Source organism: Mirounga leonina, unplaced genomic scaffold, assembly GCF_011800145.1.
Source record: "Mirounga leonina isolate KUSES-001 unplaced genomic scaffold, KU_Mleo_1.0 Mir_125, whole genome shotgun sequence".
In the NCBI taxonomy this organism is placed as follows: domain Eukaryota; kingdom Metazoa; phylum Chordata; class Mammalia; order Carnivora; family Phocidae; genus Mirounga; species Mirounga leonina.
The window spans coordinates 30982552-31005482 of record NW_023270305.1 but is presented as its reverse complement, the minus strand read 5'-3'; the positions used below and the strand labels follow the sequence as shown (position 1 = coordinate 31005482).

Here is a 22931-nt window from a genome sequence, read left to right as displayed (position 1 = left end):
ATTCTGCCAATGAGCCCTTTGCTGGTTCTTCGGGTGTGAGATGTCCCACTCTTTGCCTTGTGTTTTTATTCACTTTGTGGCATCTTTTGATGGACAGCTAATGATAAAGGGTGAAATTTCTTGGTGCTCGGCTCCATTCTCCCCATTTGGAGGGGGACCTTTGAGACGAACCAGTCCAATGCCCTCTTTTTCTGCCTAAAAACAGCCCATCACCCCTTTCCTATCAGACCAAGACTATGACCTCACTTTTCTAGGCCCTCCAGTGCCTTCTGTGCCCTCACGTTCTCTGCATATTCTCTCATATACGCTGAGGTGACTCCCTCCTCCCATTCACGGTCTATAGTAAACCTGTTTCCTCACTCTTGGCCCCTCCAGGAAGCCCCTAGATCCTGTGAAGTCCAGCCAGTACCCATCTGCCAGGTACCCACCCCCCACCACACCTCCTCCTGGATTCTATCCCAGCTCCCTAAAAGGCTAGGGTTCAAACCTCAAACCTGGAAGGAGACAGGGCTGGGCTCCAGTGTAACCCTGGACAAATTACTTTGAGTGATTCTCAGAGTCTCAGCTTTCTTCCATGTAAAATGGTGGGAGCAATGGCAGTTGCCTCTATGGTAGCTCTGGGGATGAGATGTGCAACAATGTCAAATGGGCCCAGTGAGCATCCACTGTTATTGGGGGCTCTGGTCTCCAGGCAGTCCAAGACACATTTGGATACCCATGCCTATGAGGGTTGTCCTTCTCTTTGGTTTATTTCCTGTCCATGGAGGTCCATACTTTTTGCTCCTAGAGGGGCCAGCTGGGATGCTGAGTGCCCTTGCATCCATCGTTTCCAGGGCAGATAGCATGGGGGTGGGTGGCAGGGAAAAGCCTAGAGTGCAGCCCCTCTCCTCCACGATTGGTGCTGTGACCTGGGGCATGCACCCACATATCGTGGCCCCTGCTGCCCCATCCTTCCAGTTCTTTCACATGCTTTCCTCTGGCATTCTAGGTATGAGGACTGCTTACAAAGTACTAAAGCAGTGTGCTCCAGCCTGAGGGCTGTCCTCGTTCCAGCCTGGGGAGGTTGTTTTTATTATGTTGAGTATTTATGTTGTGCCAAGCACTTCGCATATATCCTCTTATTTAATCCTCAAAATAGCCCTGCAAGGGTACTTGTCTTATCTTCGGATTAAGAAACTCACCTAAAATCATGTAGTATATAAGTTAGCTTTTGCTGCATCATAAACCACCCAACAACTTATGATTTAAAACAGCAAGCATTTATTTCTCACAATTTTGTGAGCTGGCTGGCCTGGCTCAGTGGGGGTTGGAAGGCCAAGGTGCCTGGTATGTGGGAAGAGGAAGAGTTAGTTCAAGGTCAGCTGGGTGATGGAGACATGGCCACGAGTCCCTCATGATTCAGCAGGGCTTGTACAAGGTGGCTGAGTTCCAAAAGTAGCATAAGGGCAAACAGGGGCACTTTCCAAATCTCGCTTGCTATTCTCCCATTGGCCAAACCAAGTCCCATGGCCAAGTCCAGCAGTATGGGAAGGGACCACCTCAGGGGTGGTACAGGGAGGGAGAATTATTGCTGCCATTTACCCCAACAAAGAATGTACCATACATACTTGGAAGTGTCCAACTGGAGTTCAAAATCAAGTTTGTTAGATCTGAAAGTTCAAAACTATCTTGGGAGTTATCGCTCAGGGTCTGAGAGTCCACAACACTCTATGCGTTGCCTAAACAAGTCCACAACATTTTGCATGTACACCTGCAACTGTTTTGCAAATGTATATACATAGTGCCATTAATAAACACAAATTATACCTCAATAAACACAGTTTTAAATGTTTGTTCTGCTTCATTGCATGTTTTCTTCTTTAGAGCCTCCAAGTATATTTGAGTTTCCTTTGCTTACTTTGTATCTTTATCACCTTCTTGCAAGTCTTTTGTATTATTTTCCTTATTTTTTTTGCATTATCTTCATTATTCTCCTTTTTACCCTTTATTTCCTTTTTCTATGTTGTCTATACTCTCTTGTATTCTTTTTATTTCTGAAATGCTTTTTTTCTTTTGCTGATTTTTTCCTGTGTCTGTTGGGATCATTGTTTTGTAACCATGTCTAGCTGAGCTCCATGAATATTTCTGACTGAAAAATAGAATTACTTTTTTTTTTTTACTGCACTACATTTTATTTTCCCTGAAATTAATAATTATTTTTCTTTTTCATTTACATAGTTGCCTGGCCATTTTATTCCAGAGCTATTTTTCTGGTTGATGCATTCTCAAAGCTTTCATCATTGTCTTATTTCAGCCCTTTCTGAAGTGTTAGGTCAGAGTTTTCATCTGTTTTGTGTCTACATTTTTCTGGTGTCTTTCTGTCAAAATAGTTCACAGTTCATTTTTCTCTTGTAATACCTTACATGTGGTGAGATCACATTCTCCTCCTCTTTTCCAAAATTTAAATGAAATGTGTTAACCCTGACTACTGGAAGGACATTTCTGAGGACAAGGGAATGGCCTAGGGTACCTTTCCCAGCTTCACAGCTCAGGGCTCCCTCTTTGTTACTGTGAAGGGTGCCAAACATGGTTATTTCTCTGCCTCTCAGGGCTAAGCCTGCTTCAGAAAAGTCTGCTCTATTTCCCATTGGCCTACAGGTCTTGCCTGCCAAGGTAAGAACCTTTGATGTTATATTTTGCTGTTACAGTTGTTTCTGGGTTTTGCTTCCTCTGGGACCTTTCCCTGCTCCCTATTTGAACCTTTTCTTTTCCTTACTCCTACTGTTATTTCCCTGCTCGATTTGGTTTCTCAACCTAGCAGGTTTTTTGTTTTGTTTGTTTTGAGGCATGGTCTGTCCTTCTGAAGGAAATAGTTGCTGGGTATTTCTGAAATCCTCAGGGCGTAGATGATCATAAGAGCAGTGGATCACTGGGTGCCTCTGTTGCAGCTTTGCACTCACCAACTCAGAACATGTGATGAGTTCTTCCAGTTTTGCTGGAAGAAACCTCCTTTTGAAAGGAGGTAGCAGTTCTCTTTAGACTTGTTTGTCCTGTTTGGTACAAGGATAAATGATGGTTTGGGACGGGATGGTGTCAATGAAGGTGCAGAGAACTGGACAATAGGAGAGCGAATTTGATGATATAACCAGGAGGAATTACTGATGGGTCTGATGTAGGAGAGGAAGGGTTGAACAATTTAATTGGTGGTGTTATTCACAGAGATGGGGAAACTGGACAGGGAGGAGGTGGGAGGAATGACTGGTGATGAGGGAAGCAAGTACTCTTGAGTTTCTAATATTAACAAGTGTAGTTGGATATGAGTCTAGAACTCAGGGAGAAGATTTAGTCTAGAAATAGAAATTTAGAGGTCATCAGCTGTCTTAGACAGTTTGGGCTGCTATAACAAATTACCATAGGCTAGGTGGCTGAGCTAGCTCTCTGGCCTCCGCACCTCCATATACCATGACATTGGGGATTAGATTCCAACATATGAATCTGGGGGGTTGGGAACATGTAATCTACAAGAACATACAGGTAAATTAAAGCCATGGGCCTGGATAAGATCACTTAGGATGTGAGATTACAGAGTGGTGGTCTAGGATTGGTCCCTGATACACCATACATGATGACGTATTTAGAGGTAGGTAGGGGGAGGAGGAACCAGGAAAGGAGCCCATGAGCTGGAGGGGCTACAGAGGTAAGGAAAATCAGGAGAATGTGGTGCTATGACGGCTGAGGGAAGAGCATTTCAAGGAAGAGGGACTGACAAACCAGATGGGAGTTGCTAGAGGCTGAACTGAATCCAAATAAAAAATATCCATTGGATTTAACATCGAGGCCATTGGAGACCTTGACTGACAAGAATAGCTTCAGAGAAGCAGTAGGGACAGAAAATTAGATGGAATAGGTGAAGGAGAGAATGAGGGGTGAGAAAGTGTAGACAGCTTGTGTAGGCGAGTTTTGATGTCACGGAGAAAGGAGGTAGCTGAAAAAGGATATGGGGGTCAAGGGAGTTGTTTTTGTTTTTTGTAGAGGGGAAACAGAAGCATGTTTGCATACTAATGGAATAATCCAGTAGAGGAGGAGAGATTCATGGTGCAGGAGAGATGAAGACCTCAAGAAGGTGAAAGGATGTAGGATCCAGCACATGAGGGGAGACTTGTCTTTAATAAGAGCAGGGACACCTTTGTTGTAACAGGAGGGAAGATGGAGAACAGAGTTCTTGAGGGAAGTTTATAAATCTGGTGGTACAGCAATGAGTTAAGGCCCCTTCTGAAGGCTTCTATTTTCTCACTGGAGTGTGAGGTGAAGTCATGAGCTGAGAAAGGAGGCCTATATGGAAGGTGCAAGGAAGGGAAAGATTTGAGGAGAGAGGAGAATATAAAAGTGGTATCTTTGAGTGGGAAACTTACTATGGAAACTTGATGGATTGGAGGTTTGTGGTCATTAGTTTAAAATAAAATGGGTCATCTACCCTCTCTCCCTCCCTCCTCCCCTTCCTTCCTTCCTTCTTTGGCTATTTGGGGCCCAGGGTGGTAGGAGGCTAGGTGATGTGACCCAGAGAAGGGTCAGGGCTGAGTAAGGCAGCAGCTCAGCAAGGGTAGGGAGACTGGTTATATGCAAAAGGATGGGTGGGAGGGAATAGATATATTTATATATTTTATTTATATATCTTTTAGCATATAAGTTAAAAACGCTTTTAGCAGAATAACTAAAAACACTTTTAGCAAAATAATCCTAAAGTTAAAATATTAAAATAGATATGTAAACACAGCATTGTGAATGCAGAGAATTTTCATATCACACAATCTTATTATCCAAGGCATTTTAGAGGCCAATCCTAATCATATTAGATAATGAGGAAAATGAAGTTAAGTGACTCCCCCCAAGTCACATAACAACTTGATGGCATAGCTGAGACTAGAATTTTGGGATTCAGATTCCTAGGCCATAGGTCTTTCTACAAGATATTGATGCTCTAATACTCCATATGCTTATCATAAAAAAGGGGGGATTATCAGAATGAAAACATTGGTTAGGAAAGAATAATCTGCTAGCATTTTATTTCTTATAAATTCCTCTCTCTTCAATTTCAGCTATTTGGAAAAATTGTGGTCATTAATAGAGTTCTATCCTAAGAAGTGGGTTTAAATATGAATAAGCAAGGTACAGTAAGAATTTTTACAACTGCAAAGTGTGATCTTGCCTCTTAAGTACAAGCTGCTCAGTTATTTCTCTTCCAAAAGAAAATCATTATTGAATGGGAACAGATCATTGACACAGAACAAGAAAATGTAGAAATCAGAACTCTTTATTATAAATATTTCCAGAATATAAACTGATTTTGTATCAAGACTCTTTGAAACTTTTAAAACTATATGTAACCTTAGCTTATTATTATTATAATGTATTTCGTTCTCCACCTTCCAATCTAGAAAATACACTGCAAGTTAGATCTAAAAAGGAAAAAAAAACAGTCTAAATTGTCATAGAGAAAACTAATGAATATAAAAATACCCCACCCAAAACTAAAACAAACCCAATCAAGAAATAGATTCTGCAAAACCTATTAATACTCCAATTTAAAATAAATGACCTCCCAAGGGAAAAATACTTCTACCATCATCGCAGTTTGATGAGTAAAAGCAGAGCCACTGTCATTAAGGGAAATCACATTATATGAGAATGTAAGGATGCTTTTAGAAAATGAGGAAAAGTAATTTCCATGTTGGAGAGTAAGCGTATTAAATACTTTCTGTTCACTTGGCCTGTTGTTAGAAGTTGCAGTACCTGTTCACAGGAAAGAATCGATATGAACATGAACGTCAGAAAACCAGGCCCCTCAACTATTTTTTCAATTTAACCTCAAGAGAACCAACTCAAGAGCTTCAAAATCCAAGGATAGACTGGTCCCAAAGCATTTCCTCCTCTGTCCTCTCTTTACCTTGTTCCTTTTTCTCTTTTCTACGCTTATGTTCCTCTTTCTTAGAGGCTCCATTTCGGCTTTTTTTCTCCTTTCGATTCTTAAGCTTTTCTGTACTGACCCTGACTGTTTCCATCTGTGTTTTGTTTCTTTGGAAGTTCTTGTGTTTATCTAAATCTGTTTCCTCGCAACCTTTTTTTCTCTTATGCTTGGGCCGCTCCTCCTCTGGTTTTTCTCTGCCTTCCTCCGGGTGCTTTTTCCCCTTCTGATGTAGCTGTTTATGATTGGCTGGATGGCCACTGGCACTGTTTTCTGAGGAGAGGTGCTTGTGAACTCCAGATTCTACACTGTATGAGCTACAGTTATATTCTCGCTGACTAAGGTTAAGGGGTTCTCGTTTTTCTGAGAAACAGTCCCTGGTGAATTGACAGTAGCTCAGGGAGTCTAGTCTTAGCCTGCTGTCATGAGCTGGTAGCCACTGAGGTAACCGGTTTTCCACTTTTTGTGAACTAGGGCATGATCTTGGGTAGGTCTGCCCGGTTTCAGATGAGAGTCTTTGATCAAACATTCTATACCTTGGTCGGTAATCAAGCTCTTCTTTGTATCTACAGGTTTCCAAACAGTTGTCTCTCATCTTTCTGAAACAAGTCCTTGGCTCTAAGCCTCTGGCTTTCTGCACTTTGATATAATCTTCAAGTTCATCTTGAAAAGAGTCATATGTCTTCTTTGAATGCTTCATTAGGTTGACAACAAGGGATTCTCTGTAGAGAAGATGGGAGAAAAGTCTTCTTACTAGATTATTTTATTCTGAGTATTTCCTTTGCTCTTGAAGAGAGCTTCAAAAAACAAAGAAGCCCAAACAAATTAAAACCTAATTCAGCATAAAAGTTAAATACCATGACACTGTATGTCAAAAAGGTACATGAGGATAGTCAAATATCTCCCAAGCCACTTACAAGTAGCTTTATCTTTCTCAGAAGTGGGATGAAGAGGGCAGAAAGGAGATGGAATATAGGGTTCTGTTGTATGGCTGAAAATGTAAGACACAGGGATGTGTGGATAAGGACTATAGATCCCTGATAAGTGGCCTGATAAAATGCTCATATATTTTCTAAAGTTCTGATTTAATCAGTTTCTTGTATATTGTTTTCTAAGAGAAGTAATAGAACCATAGAAAACTAACTTAATTTTTAAACTCTTCAGTTTACTCAAACAAAATAAAATAAAGATACATACTTACCTGACTAGAGTACTGTAAGACTTAATAAAAGGATGTTTACAAAATGGTTTGGGAATGCTGGAAATTAGAAATTCAGCTATAAGATGAAACCACTCTTTTGTATAGGGCATGAGAGAAGATGAGGGAACAGAGTTCCATACCTTCTGTATAGGGCTTGAATTTCATTCTGTTACTTCTGATTGGTGAAAAAAGCATTCTAGAATGTCTTTTTGGTTTGTTCTCTATTAAAACACTGGTGGGAGGGTTAAGGGAGGAAATGGAGGTGAAAGCTGAGAGGGGGTCAGATTGATGCAGAGAAAAGTTTCAGAAGAAATATAAAGTAGATACACTAGTTTTTTGTTGGCTTGTTTGATTCTTTTGGTGGGGGTAGCACCATTCCTGATTTCTTTCTTTCCCCTCCCTCAAATCCTGCATAAGTGCAAATATCTTACTACAAGATGATAATGCCCTAGATATTTTTGGCGACATACTCTGTCTCCAAAAATCAGGAGGCTGCATACCCCATGTAGAACAGAACATTTCTTCCCTTTAACAGAAAGAAATAAGCCTGACAACAGCAGTCTAGAGTCACTAATGATCAGCTATCTTTTCTGGAAATTTGAGATTAAAAATAATGTCTAAATGAAGCCTCATTTGGTGAGTCAGAAAATTTAGCTCCTATTCAACTTAAATAGTATAAAAATTCTAACTAGAATAAAATAATGTAACAAATATTTGATTAAATATAGGCAAAAGATTTGAACAGACACTTCAGAAAAGAATATATACAAATGGCCAATGAACACATGAAAAGATAACATTAGTCATCAAGTCAATGTCCATTAAAACCACAATGAGACACCAGTATGAGCGCTCACTAGAATGAGATCAAAAGAATGACATTATCAGTGTTGTTGGTGAGCATGTGGAACAACTAGAATTCTCATACATTGCTGGTTGGCGATGTAAAATGGTACAACCACTAACACACAGCCTGGTAGTTTCTGAGGAAGTTAAACATACGCCTACTGTATGATCTAGTTCTTCCATTCCTAGATATTGCCCCCAAAAGAAAAGAAAGTATATGTCCATACAAGGACTGATACATGAATGTTCATGGCAATTTTATTTGTAATAGCCCCAGAAAGGAAAAAACCAAAATGATGATCAACAGGTAAATGGAACAATCAAACAGTGGTATATCCATACAATGAAATACTATCAGTGATAAAAAGGAATAAACCATCGAAACAGCCAACAATATGGATGAATCTCAAAATAATTATGCTGAGGGAAAGAAACCTGACAGAAGAGTACATAATATATGATTCCATTAAATAAAACTCTAGAAAATGCAAACTTATCTATAGTAACAGTGTTTGCTTGGGGATGAGGCAGGGAGCGGTGGGCGGGATGATTATAAAGGGTACTTTTTGGGGTCTGGATGTATGTTTACTATATTGATCATTTGATGGTATATACATCTGTCAAAACCCATCAAATTGTGTATTTTAAGTATGTACAGTTTACTATATGTTAACTATACCTCTGTAAAGCTGTTTTTACAAAGTCACTAACGAGATTAAAAAGACGTTGATAATCGTTGAAACTGGATGATGGGTATGTGAAGGTTCACTATACTATTTTCTCTACTTTTATGTTTAAAATTTTTTGATACTTCATACCCACATAGATGGCTATAATAAAAAAAGGCAATGATATTAAGTGTTGGCAAGGATATGGAAAAACTAGTAACTTCATTCATTGCTTGTGGGGATGTAAAATGTACAGCTATTCTGAAAAACAGTCTGGACTTCCAGCCCTGTGCCCACAGTTCTGAGCCTACCCAGAGCCAGGTAGATGGTCACCATGAAGTTCAATCCCTTCCTGACCTCAGATGGCAGCAAAAACCCCAAATGCCACTTCCGTGTCTCCTTGCACATGCACGGGAAGATCGTGTCTTCCCCACTCTCCAGGAGCTTTGGGAAAAGTACAACATCTGCTACATGCCCATCCGCAGGGATAATGAGGTCCAGGTGGTTTGAGGACACTATAAAGGTCAACAAATCAGCAAGGTTGTCCAGGTGTTAGAAAGAAATAGGTCATCTACATCAAGCGGGTACAATGGGGGAAGGCTAATGGCACAACTGTCCATGTGGACATTCACCCAAGCAAGGTGGTTATCACCAGGATAAAACTGGACAAAGATCTGAAAAAAATTCTTGAATGCAAAGCCAAATCTCAACAAGGTGGAAAAGAGAAAGGCAAATATAAGGAAGAACTTATTGAGAAAAATGCAGGAATGAATATAATCTGTTGTGCAACCATAGCCTTAACTGTAGATTTTTAGCCTGATTATGTATTCCTTTGAAACTTTTCAAAATGTCTCTTGAATATTTCATTTCCTTCCTGTTTTGTTACTGATATGTGGCTCTGTGAATCTACTTTTGCTGTTTTGATTAATAATTTTATGAATAACCACTGGAAACATTTTCTAATTAAAAAGAAAAAAGAAAAACAGGAATGGCAATTCCTCAAAACGTTAAACACAGTGTTACCTTATTACCCAGCAATTTCACTCCTAGGTATACACCCGAGAGAACTGAAAACCTATGTTCACACAAAAACTTGAACACAAATGTTCACAGCAGCAATATTCATTAACAGCTAAAAAGTAGAAACAACTCAATGTCCATTAACTGCTGAATGGGTAAATAGTGTGCAGTATATTCATACAATGGAATATTACTCAGCAATAAAAAGAATGAAGTGCTGATACATGGTACAACATGGATGAACCCTGAAGGCATGATAGGTGAGAAAAGTCAGTCCCCACAGTCCACAAATCATGCAGAGATCAATAAAGAGGTGAATGGAAACTTACCCTTCTCAGGCTGAGAACTTGGTGAAGAAATCTGATCATAGTCACCCATTAATTTCTTCAGTTTTCTAGCATGGATTTTCCCACATGGTGAGACTGTGCAACAACCAGGGAGCTAAAAAACACGATGCAGAGATCCCCAAATCGATTTTGTCTAATACTCTATTCCCAGTCATCTGAAACCAAGTGAAATCTTGTTATAAAGATTAAATAGTTCAGGGCGCCTGGGTGGCTCAGTTGGTTAAGCGACTGCCTTCGGCTCAGGTCATGATCCTGGAGTCCCAGGATCGAGTCCCGCATCGGGCTCCCTGCTCGGCTTCTCCCTCTGACCCTCCCCCCTCTCATGTGTTCTCTCTCATTCTCTCTCTCTCAAATAAATAAATAAATAAAATCTTTAAAAAAAAAAAAGATTAAATAGTTCAAAGTTTAGAATTATACCATCAACAGAGATTCACCAACTGAAAATTCACAAATCCATCTCCAATTTCTTATCATTTTACTTCCTGTAAGTCTGAAAGTTAGGCTAACTCTTTGAGCATATATTTTACCCCAGAAAAATAAATAATATTTTGTTTTAGAACAAAGTGACCTCAAATTTCCACCTCTAAATTTGCAGATAGCATTCATGATTTTTAATATATTTAGTCTGAACTAAGAGTTTAAGAATAGAGTTTTGCTTGCTTTCAAATAAAAGTCAGCTTCGTAGAAATAATCCTTTGATCTAGAAGATCTCTATTTTCAACCTACCTCATAATGTGAAATCCTTTGCAATTCAAACTATATCCCTACTCCCCATACTCCTTTTACAAAGGGTAACTATAAAAGTTGAATATTTGTTCATTCAACGTGGTATCTATGAATAAAATAAAGGGAGGTAAGATAGAAGATCATATTAAACATTTAAGGTAATATTTTCAATCTTTAAATAGATATCATTTCATATACCATCTCATATTTTAATTTCCTGAGTGCCTGCAAGGCTATATACTAGCTTTTTGCTAATTAGAATGAAATTTCAGTATGAAAACATTTAGTAAGTCTTTAGTGTTTACTTTGGTAATATATGTTTATTCAGTCCAGAAAATACCATTCTAAAAGAGAAGTTACTGGGTCACCAGTAGGAGTCTGGACTTTATTGAAAGATTGGGCTAAGAAATCTGGCCTTGGCATTTTTGTGTTTTATAGCAGACAATTTCAAGACATGCAGTTTATTTTAGGATAGTCTCTGATTCTAGCTATATCCCTAATGTTATCTGGGAATCACACAGACTAACCACAAACCATCTTTACCTGTGGTGGGCAACAGTCCTCCATAGTTGGTACAAACATGATCACAAGCAAGGCTCACTAAACAAGGTTCAGATAAGCCACTCAAAACTATAGTCATATTCAGGGGAGGGGGTGGGTGGATGGGTTAGCCTGGTGGTGGGTATTGAGGAGGGCACATTCTGCATGGAGCACTGGGTGTTATGCACAAACAATGAATCATGGAACACTTCATCTAAAATTAATGATATAATGTATGAGGATTAACATAAGAATTAAAAAAACCCTATAGTCCTATTCACATATTAATTTCCAGAACTTTTGTTCAAAGCATTTCTCACCAGAATAAATAATCTATACCAAAATGACCACATTTACACTTTAGGTCTATACTACTATCTAAAAGTTACTAACAGTTGAAATTTATTTCATGGAAATTCACTAGTTTATAAAAATGATACCAATCATGGAACATCAAAATTTTACTTCCTATGCAGCCATTTAAATGAATGAGTTGGAACTACATGTACTGTCGTGGAGAAATGTCCATGATACATTAAGGGGGAAAAATGATGTAGAAGTCTGTCTACCTATTTACCTATCTATTGATCAATCTAAAATCCAATTTTAGTGTAAAAACACTTAACATACAGAACCAAAAAACTAATTATATTCATATATGTTTATTGTAAGGAGGAGTTAAAGGAGGGGGCCTGCAACCCATTTACTTCCTTTCCTGGGGCCGGGGGGAGAGGGAAGAAGGTAGGTGACTTCTGGACCTCTAAAGAGACGAATGATACTAGCTAGGAGAAAGGGAACTGGGACGCCTGGGTGGCTCAGTCGGTTAAGCGTCTGCCTTCAGCTCAGGTCATGATCCCAGGGTCCTGGGATCGAGTCCCGCATCGGGCTCCCTGCTCCGCGGGGAGCCTGCTTCTCCCTCTGCCTCTGCCTCTCTCTCTCTCTCATGAATAAATAAATAAAATATTTAAAAAAAAAAAGAAAGGGAACTTATTTTTGACATGCCCTTAGCAGGATGTCCCTGGCTAAGGATTATCCGTAGTAAATAAATTCAGGATCTATGAGGCATAAACTAGGAAGTATAAAATGGAGATGGTTCATAACTTAAATACTCCCACTGGGAGAGGTGACCCTCACTTAGAAACCTCATCTATTATTTTGGGTCAGAGATGCATGACCAGTGTAGGAAAACATGGTTTGAGGAGCCATCTTTCATGTCCTAGATATCTCTGCTTCTTTAGAGTTGCGTGATTGATTGTATCCTTGAAATACTTAAACTTGAAACTAGGTAATATTACTGATTTGTGTTAGTCTGATTTGACAGTCTGATCTTGCATATTACAATATCCATAGGAAAAAATCAGAAAAGATATACACTAAACTTAATGGGGATTGGGAAATGGGCTTAGGAAAGGAGTAATAGACAATATTTAACATTTTGCTCTCTGCACATGTCTATATTGTTTTAATTTCTGCAAAAAGCATTACTTTGTAATTAAAAACTCCATAAAAATTTGATTTAAAGGTTCTACAGGGTATCTTCAAATTAAGCTTAATTTTCAGTACCAGTATAAAGATTAAAAAGGTTTGCTTAAAAATATTATGAGTTTCGGACGCCTAGGTGGCTCAGTCGTTTAGGCGTCTGCCTTTTGGCTCAGGTCATGTTCCCAGGTTCCGGGGATCGAGCGCTGTGTCAGGCTCCCTGCTCAGAGGGGAGCCTGCTTCTCCCTCTCCCTCTCCCCCTCCCCACTCACTGCTCGCATGCTCTCTCTCAAATAAACAAATAAAATCTTAAAAAAAAATTATGAGTTTAAGAACTGTAAGTCAGAAACATTTTTAAAAGGATGATGAATATTTAAAAATATTTATTATATAGAGTATCTCTCTAAATTATTTCTGAATTGTTGTAAGGTATATAACTTAATTACATATGACTCTAAAGTTAAAATGAAGAGCAAGCTATAAAATAGAAAATATTCCCATCTCACATATCAGACCAAGGACTTATATCTAGAATATATAAAGAACTCTTATGACTCAATAAGACAAATTCAAATTCAAATGGGCAAAAGATTTGAACAGAAACCTCAAAAAATAATTTATATATATAAATATGACTTGAAACCCTACATCATCACTGGAAGTCATTAAAATTAATAGGACTGAAAATACCAAATGTTGGTGAGGATGGTGAACAACTGGAATTCTCATACATTACTAGTTAGAATTTAAAATGGTACAATTTACAAAGCAGTTTGATAATTTCTTTAAACATTAAACATCTACCACATGACCCAGCCATTTCACTTGTATTAGTCCAAGAGAAATGAAAACATACATCCATGCAAAGACCTGTACATGAATGTTCATAGCAGATTTATTTGTAATAGCCCAAACCTGAAACAACCTTAATGTCTGCCAATAGGCTAATGGATAAACAAAACATGGTATATCTATACAATATAATTATTCAGCAACAAAAAGAAGCAAAATAGCAATATATACATAACATGGATGAATCTCAAAACCATGCTTAGTGCAAGACACAGGAGTACCTACTGTATGATTCTATATTTGTAAAAAGTTCTAGACATATAAACTAATCTATAGTGATAGAAAGCAGATTAGTGGTTGTTGGGAACAGGGGTAGAAGGTGGGATGGATTATAAAGAGGCCTGAGAAAACTTTTGGTGTTGACAGAAATATTTGGCATTTTGTTTACAATGGTTGCATGGGAGTATACACCTGTCAAAAACTGATTGCCTTACACATTTCAAATATGTGTATATTTTAAGTAAAGTATATCTCAATAAAGTGTACCAGAGGAGCTTAAAGATCTATAACAGATGTTTTGGAAAAAGAAATAATTTTGCCTTAATTTGTTAAACTGGATTTTTTTTTTTTAAGATTTTTTTTATTTATTTATTTGAGAGAGAAGATGAGAGGAGAGAGAGAGCACATGAGAGGGGGGAGGGTCAGAGGGAGAAGCAGACTCCCCGCCGAGCAGGGAGCCCGATGTGGGACTCGATCCTGGGACTCCAGGATCATGACCTGAGCCGAAGGCAGTCGCTTAACCAACTGAGCCACCCAGGCGCCCCTAAACTGGATTTTTAAATGTTGGCTTTGTTTCCAGAAAAATTATCCACCTATCAAAGGCCAATTCACCTATGCAGAACTACTGCCAGTCATATTAGGTCACTTACCTCATTGCTCTTACAAGCCAGACGTAGGGACTCTGGAGTCAGTTCTGGCACTTAATTAGCTGTGTAAGCCTGGTTAAATTCTCAACCTCTCTATGCCTTAAGTTCCTCATCTCTAAAATAGGGATATGATCTATACCTCAAAGAGCCGTTGTGAGCCTTAAGGAAATGAATACATGTAAAATGCTTAGAAGAGTATATGGCGGGCGCCTGGGTGGCTCAGATGGTTAAGCGTCTGCCTTCGCCTCAGGTCATGATCCCAGGGTCCTGGGATCAAGTCCCGCATTGGGCTCCCTACTAGCTGGGGAGCCTGCTTCTCCCTCTGCCTCTGCGTCTGTCTCTCTCTCTCTCTGACTCTCATGAATAAATAAAACACTAAAAAAAAAAAAAAAAGAAGAGTATATGGCACATGGTAAGTGCTGAATGAATGAGCTACTTTTATTGTTATTCAGGATTTCATCTATTTAACTGACATCGTGAAATGTTCTCCCAACCAATTATTCTAGTAACTACAGAAAGCCAAATAAAGGAAAGATTATGTGTAAACAGAGCAAGAGTACCTGTCAGGAGTACCTAATTTTTATTTCAAGCTAACTCGTGTTTCAGAGGGACTTTTTTAAAAATGAAAACTTAGGGGGCACCTGGGTGGCTCGGTTGGTTAAGCGTCTGACTCTTGACTTCAGCTCAGGTCATAATTTTGGGGTCATGAGATCGAGCTCTGAGTCAGGCTCCCAGCTGCTTGGGATTCTGTTTCTCCCTCTGCCCCTCCCCCTGCTCTCTCTCTCTAAAATAGATACATCTTTATTTTTTCAAAAAGATTTATTTATTTGAGAGAGGGAGAGGGAGCCTGTGAGAGAGCACAAGCAGGGGGAGGGGAGGAGGGAGAAGGAAGCAGACTTTCCACTGAGCAGGGAGGCTGTCTGGGGCTTGATCCTAGGACCCTGGGATCATGACCTGAGCTGAAAGCAGATGCTTCACCAACTGAGCCACCCAGGCACCCCTAAAATAAATAAATTTTTAAAAATAATAATAAAAATGAAATGAAAGTTAGACTTGATCATTGTCTTTTGTGATTGCTCTGATTTTGAACCAATTCTTTGAAGATTTCAGTTCATATTGTGTTAATGTGTGCCATGTATAATACGCAAAAGAGTATGGAGTATCAAGCAGAGACACCCAGGACACTAGCTAATTTTACTATTTATAGGCTGTATTAGGTCCCAAGCAAGAAATAGTTTGTCTTGACCGAAACTCATCTGGAGTATTTTTTAAAGATGTACCTTCTAGTATTTTCAGAACAAATCTAGCAGAATTCTGAAAACTTGAGTTCCTATTTATACTGCACATATACTGCAAGCCTAGTTATAGATGAACACCCACATTGTTCATTTACTTTTTTTTTTTTCATTTACTTTTAGGAAAGATATCATAGTGAAAAGAGCAAGAATATGGAATCTTTTATTTTGGAGAAATGAAACTGTGTAGGCTATTCAATAGCTGGAGAAGGCTTGGTCTTTTTTATTTCAGTAAAAATATGTAAAGCCATTGTGAAAGTTAAATAAAAACATTATATATCAACTATTGTGTTAAATATGAAACACGAGTAATATGAGTTACTCATAATTCAAAACTGCCTAAAAGAGCTTCATATCTTAATAAAAAACTAAGAACAACTCTACTTTAATTCTAGAATTGTCAGAGAATTTGTTACATTCCAACCACCCATTTACAAATTGCAAAACTAGAACTTTTGCATTGTATAAAATGTTTTTAGTAAGTCTGTTTGGTGAATAAATCAACTTAAGTGAAAAATCTAAGAAAAAATTTTATGCCCTACAGCACATCATTTGTGTTGTGGGGTGGCATTTAAACATCATACAGCATGGTCTTAAAAAAAGTTTATTAAATACCTCTGAAGAAAAAATGGGCAGAGTAAGAATGTTAATCTGGTTAGTTTTAGCTCAATTCTTCCCCTTTAAAAAATACACCAAATAAATGGCATAGTCTTATACTTTTAAATCTAATTCACTGAGAAGCATTAGGAGATGTTTTATATTTTTCCATTATTTGCATCTTTCTCTCAGAGATGTAGCCTCTGTATTCCATTAAAGCTATCTGAAAGTATTTTGTTTTTTTGATGCAGTAGTAAATAGTATTTTTTAAAATCTAAACTTACTAAACGTTTGTTGCTAACATTTAGAAATACTGATTTTGTATATGGGCCTTATATTTTACCCCCTTGCTAAACTTATTCTAGTAGCCTTTTCCTAGATTCCTTGCTCTTTCCTACATACATGATCATATCATCTGTAAATAGAGACAGTTACTTCTCTCCCATCTGAACACCTTTTGTTTTTCTTGTCTGACTGTACTGGCTAGGACCTCCAGTACAATACTGAATAGAAGTGGTGAGAATGGATATCCTTCCCTTGTTCCTGCTCTTGAGTTTTGCAATCTTTTAACATTATTATAATTTCAGGAAAGACTAAGCAGAGCATCCCATTAAGTTTTAGACTAGGTAACTGATCCTGTTGTCTTTGCTCTTTTGTAACTATTTGTTATCTTTGCATGTTTTTATTTCTTTTTACCTATTTAAGTGTTTTTTAGAGATCTTAATTGTAACAGAAATGCAGCCCTTTGGGGAGCCTGGGTGGTGGTGGTGGCTCAGTTGGTTAAGCTCAAGCGTCTGCCTTTGGCTCAGGTCATGATATCCGGATCCTGGGATAGTCCTGGGATCAAGCCCCGAGGCTCCCTGCTCAGCGGGGAGTCTGCTTCTCCCTCTCCCTCTGCCCCTCCCCTTGTTTTCTCTCTCAAATAAATAAATAAAATCTTAAAAAAAAAAAAAAAGAAATGCAGCCCTGTACCTGTTTGCATCATAAATACTCTTAGCTATGTTGGTTATTAACCTTGCCTTTTCAGGAAATGAGATTAGTATCTGATCTATAAGTTTGCCAAGCTCTAGCTATTTTACACCAATACAACAATCACAAAAATAACTAAGGGTTTACTACTATGGCATATTTCCAATGATAAAATACAAAAGAATTAACAAAATCATTAATTGGGAGTACTTCACATTTAATATAACATTTATGTCTTTATCTAAACTAAGTCTTTGAACATCAATAATCATAAGTACTCTATGGCTAGCTAATTCAAGGATCATGCTCGTGAAGTTAATTTTACTCGGTTCAAGGCAGACATCCTACATCAGAATGCCAGCAAATACACTCCATTTCTTCCAAAGGGTTAGTAAATGTGAATGGGTCTGTAAGAAGCGGGGAGAAACCCCAATGCTCATGTCCTAATATATATTTGATGAATATAGTAGGGGAAATCTTAGTTGTTTTAACATGCTTAGTCAATATTTTTACATATTGACACCTAATAAAGGCAACAAATCTGAAACTCACAAATCATTAATGTCTCTCCAGACATCTTCCTCCCCAACCATTCTATCCAGCTGTCAATATATTTACATGTGGTGCTCTCGTGTGTGTGTGTGTGTGTGTGTGTGTGTGTGTGTGTGTGAACTACTCCTGATTATTCCAGGAGTCCTGGCTGATCTACACTTACAACTGCATTTTCTCTAATGTGCTCATCCTGCTATTTCTTACCAGTTTTAGAGGTTGTCAAATAACCTGTCTCCTTCCCACCCCCCATGGAGAATCTGCCTTACACTACTTAGCCCACATTTCCTCTGCAGCCATTTCAGACTCAGAGATGGAAGCTGTGTGTCAGCAATGGCAAAGCAGCCATGCCAGCTCTGGAGCACTCACCTTTACTGTAATTTGAGAGAGAAATAAACTTAAAGAAACCCCAGCATTTTCTCCACTTTTTCTTTTTCTAATTTCACTAACAAACATTAATACTAAGCTCTTTAAAGGGCTATGCCTAATTCATTTGTACGTCCTTGGTACTGAGCAGAGTAACTGGTATATAGCAGGAGCTCAATAAATGTTTTCTGAATAAATGTTAACATGTTAGCTATTAGCTAGATTTTGTCATTTGGATCAAATGACAAAATCTCTGCTTAATATCATGAAAACAAAGGAAAACATTTTTAGGCAATTGCTATGTGAATGGGTTAGATTCAATAAGGAGTCAAAAATGTCCTTTTGTTCCAAAACTGAGTCCGTTTAATTTTTTTTCTTAGAGAGAGGCAAATATGCAAGAATTGTTTGTTGTGGTTTTGTTTTACTGATTCTTCAGGAATATCATTACCAGGTGAAAAATTTTTTAACGGTCAAAAATACTTGAGAAACATCACTGAATGAATCACAGTGTCCTGGAAAATCTTATGACAACTTCACCATAAATTCTATGTATATTTCTTTTCATATAAGTCTGGTAACGTGGTATTTCTTTGTTTTTTTTTTGTGATTGAGTTTACTTTCTCAATTTCCTACTTGTAATCTTACACCTTGTATATATTCCCTGCTTGCCAATATTTAATCCTCCTCTTAGAAGTGTTACAGCTATAGGTGAAAATGGATAGAAGAGGTTCTTCAAAGCAGTTTTAATGGTCCTATCAGGATCTTGAATGTGACTGGAATTTTAGTAACTGGATGCATGATAATTCTTTCATACATTTTACATGAATCTCCTTAGTCTTTTTAGAAAAAAAAAAAATACTGGGTAAGTAATTAAGCAACACTCCCCTCGCCCCCCCACTTCTTGTTTATGAACTCTCTTGATTGGCAATTACTTAAGTCTTTTACAAATATCTCAACTAGGGGTGCCTGGATGGCTCAGTCGGTTGAGCGTCTGCCTTCAGCTCAGGTCATGATCCCAGGGTCCTGGTATTGAGTCCCGCATTGGGCTCTGAGCCTGCTTCTCCCTCTGCCTGCCATTCCCCCTGCTTGGGCTCTCTCACTCTGACAAATAAATAAAAACTTAAAAAAACCCCACAAATATCTCAACTAAAAATATATTGACTCAGGGTGCCTGGGTGGCTCAGTCATTAAGTGGCTGCCTTCTGCTCAGGTCATGATCCCGCAGTCCTGGGATCGAGCCCTGTGTCAGGCTCCCTGCTCAGAGGGGAGCCTGCTTCTCCCTCTCCCTCTGCCTGCTGCTCCCCCTGCTTGTGCGCGCTCTGTCAAATAAATAAAATAAAATCTTTAAAAAAATATATATTGACTCCTATCATTGTTTTAAATAGTATAATATACCAATATTGGCCATTTGTTAGGTAGCAGTTAACTGAACAGTTAATGAAGGATATTTACCCAAAATAAAGTGACAAGAGGTAATCTCTTAGGTAACGAATTATATCTTTTCAAATCCTAGTGAATGGTCTGTATTTCATCATCTTTTGAATGTCACCGGATAACCATTATAGGTCAAAGTTTCATGTTTTAGAACTGCTGTTCTAGTACACAGCCAATCCATGGAAAGAACATCAATAAGGACCTGTAAAGTCAGTTCATAATTTTAATGCTGTCAAGGACCTCAGAGTTCGGTTGGTGTAGAGGTCCTCAACCTTGACACTACTGACATCTTGGGTAGGAGAATCCTTTGTTGGGGTAGCCCTGTCCATTCTAGGATGTTTGCCAGCATCTCTGCCCTACATCAAATAGATGCCAAGTAGCACCTGTGCTCACCATGCCCTTTCTTGCCCAGTGGTGGAAACCCAAAAATGTCTCCAGAAACTGCCAAATGTCCTCTGGGGTGGGGGTGTAAATAATCCCTGGTTGAGAACCACTCAATTGGGCTAATCCAATTTTCCCTCCCCACAGACGACAAAACTCAAAAAAGAAATTTGGGACTTTGAGTTTGAAAGAAAAGTTTGGGACTTACTCAGGTCCTACTGCTAGTGGACAAACTAACACTACAATCTATTACTTCTTAAGATTCCTATTACAGTATTCTCATTATACCATCTTGAAGTTGCAAAGAAAGGTTACTGCTAGCATTGTGTGAACTGACACTGTATAAAGTCTTAAGTAATTGCACACATTCAAAGTCATCACACACACAAACAAAAAATGTCATCTGGCAAAAAACTGTTTTTCCATGAGAAACTGTTTCCAAATCTTCCTGTGATCTGGATGTAAGAGCCAAATTGTAGTCTCGACACCTATAAACTGCTCAGGCTTACTTGTTGGTGACAGGCAGTAAGTCTGGTATGAAAACAAATAAATCCAGATTTTATTTTTTTTCTCAGAACAATGATAACCTAGGCTGACTGAAGACACTAAATCTAGTCTTCCAAAGGTTGCCTTTACTAAGAGACCTTTAACAGAACATCATTTGGTTGCATTGACTAATTCCATTTTTAGTGTATGGAATTTATATAAGGTGCTTACAGAAATGTTTTAAGAAATGTGTACTTTTTTTTTTTTTACTACTTTGCCATTCCTCCAAAGTGGAATATGTAAAATAGCACAGAAAAATGGAAAATATCACGAAAAGAGGGTGAAAACGAAGTTATTTTCATTAGGTTATTATATTTATTAATGTCTCTCCAGAAAAAAGGAACCTAAATTATTCTACAATATTTTGGCTTCCACCATCTTTCACTCTGGAGACAAAAAAGCAATAGAAGGCAACACAGTAAATACTAAAAATTATGAAACTGAGGTTGGTTGAATGTTTTACTGAGATCTGCAATGTGATCAAGCTCCACCATCTAAAATCATTCCAAAACTGTCTTACAGCCTTACCTCCTAGTTTGGAACAAGCAGGCTGTTCACAGGCATATAGTACTTGTAAGAACTCAAACATCTGTTAAATTGAGATGATCAAGAAATAGCTTTTTGTGTTAGGGGAAACGTGTTGGTGAGAACTGTGACAACTTTGGGCAGAAACCCTCCTTCCAAACTCCTGCACGAAGACTTGCCCAAAGTGTAACATGGCCTCCAGCAGCTTAAGGCGGAATCCCTGGGATGACCCAGTCCCCTTTGGAGCTCCTGCTAGAAAAAGCTCAAAGCTGTCAAAATAGATGTACTGTTTTTAGAGCCAACACCTGATGACAGGCCCCGACCTCTCTTTCTGAGAGTGTTTAACTAAAAAGGGCTTTGGATTGTGAATCCTCCCGGTCTGAGACGGATGTGTACCTCCTACAACTCAGGAGCCTTCTCAAAGGCTCCTCAAAGACCTGGAAGCCATTCCTCTCAAGTGTAATCATCAGGAAGGATAAGCCTAGGTCTCCCAGCGGCTGTGGGAGGATCGATCCTGACTTCCCTACTTGCCAGCACGCAGACACAGCTGGCCTAACAGCATCCACAAGGCACAACCCTTTGTAATTTCTCACCTCCCTGACTCTTCTTGAACTCCCCCTCTCCTCCAGTCCCTCATTTCCCCTTTAAACTCCCAGCCAGCTCTGAGCAAATCCGAATGGAGCTCAGCTCTTTCCCCTACTGTCGGTAGTTTCTGAATAAAATCTGTCACCGCTCTCACTAACGTCCGCTTTGCTGTCTTGACACTGGTAGATCCGTACTGAACTCAGACCACTAACAAGAGAGCCCTATAAATCTTAGAAGCTGTTTTACAGGGTGCTACCCTCAGAAAAACCTAGAAAAACTCTCCACTCAAAACTCTCGCCCCTCTCCTCTCCCTCAGGGCCCCCGCAGTTCTAAGTTCCCGGGCCCCTTCCTACACTCGACCAAGTCCTAACTCCGCTTCTGCCTAAGTACCCGCTTTCCCGGATGTGGAATTCGCACCCAGCCGAGGTTTCCTCGCTCGCACGTCACCGGCCCTTTCCTTATCTCGGAGCTTCCTCATCAATCCCGCTTCCCTTTCCCTGACAGTCCCAGGGCCCCCAGGCTTCTGCCTGGCCACCTCTCTGCCCCCTCAATCCTTAGCTTCTTCAGCGTGCTGAGGCTCCCTCTCCCCTCCACGCTCCACCTGGGGACCGTGGCGCCTCTTTGCAGGGGCGGCGGGTGGTGAGGGGGGCCGACGGACTCCGGCCCCGACCCGGTCGGCCATGGCGCACATTCGGGGCGCGCCCAGCCGTCCCTGGGCCGCGGAGTTGAGGGGCTGAAGACGGGGCCGCCCCCGCCGCCGGGGCGGGAACTCACCTTCTCTGAGGCAGGGGCGGGCGTCTACAACTACTGTTCCCCCTCCCCGCCAACGCCGCCGGCCGGGGAATAGGCCGGGGTGGAGGTGGCGGAGAGGCAGGGACAGCCGCTGCCGCCACCGCCGCCTCCGCCGCCGAGCAGGCGGGGTGAGAGGAGGAGGCGGAGACCCGGCTTCCTGAGGGGAAGTCTCCGCCACCAACGCCGGCTGACTGGATGGGGCCGGCGCCATGGCGGCAACGCGCGCTACTGCGCGTGCGCGGGTCGCCCCGCTTCCACAGAGGCCCTTTAGCTCCGCCCCTGCGTGCCCCGCCCCCTCCCCCTCGCGTCTTTTCCGGGGCTCGAGCCCTTCGGTGCCGCTGTTCTCCCAGATGCTTTCCCCTCGTCGTTCGAGGGAAGGGAGAACGCGTGCGGCCGCTCGCCCGGG

The 22931-nt window shown here is 40.0% G+C and overlaps 1 protein-coding gene and 1 pseudogene across 3 annotated transcripts; one reads left to right on the top strand and one right to left on the bottom strand.

The window, feature by feature from the left end:
* Positions 1–5272: 5272 nt before the first annotated feature.
* On the bottom strand, positions 5273–22647 carry KRCC1 (lysine rich coiled-coil 1). 3 transcript variants are annotated; one of them, XM_035001106.1, is made up of 4 exons: positions 22508–22647; positions 10750–10855; positions 10006–10117; positions 5273–6663 (listed from the first exon to the last, which is right to left on the bottom strand). In XM_035001106.1, exon 4 carries the CDS (start codon positions 6639–6641, stop codon positions 5868–5870), a length of 774 nt encoding a protein of 257 aa, XP_034856997.1. In that variant the 5' UTR covers positions 6642–6663; positions 10006–10117; positions 10750–10855; positions 22508–22647; the 3' UTR covers positions 5273–5867. The 3 variants fall into 3 exon arrangements, with proteins under 3 accessions (XP_034856997.1, XP_034856995.1, XP_034856996.1); XM_035001104.1 differs by lacking the exon at positions 10750–10855; XM_035001105.1 differs by lacking the exons at positions 10750–10855; positions 22508–22647 and having other exon boundaries at positions 10006–10264.
* Positions 8991–9592, top strand: LOC118007885 (annotated as a pseudogene).
* Positions 22648–22931: the final 284 nt, after the last annotated feature.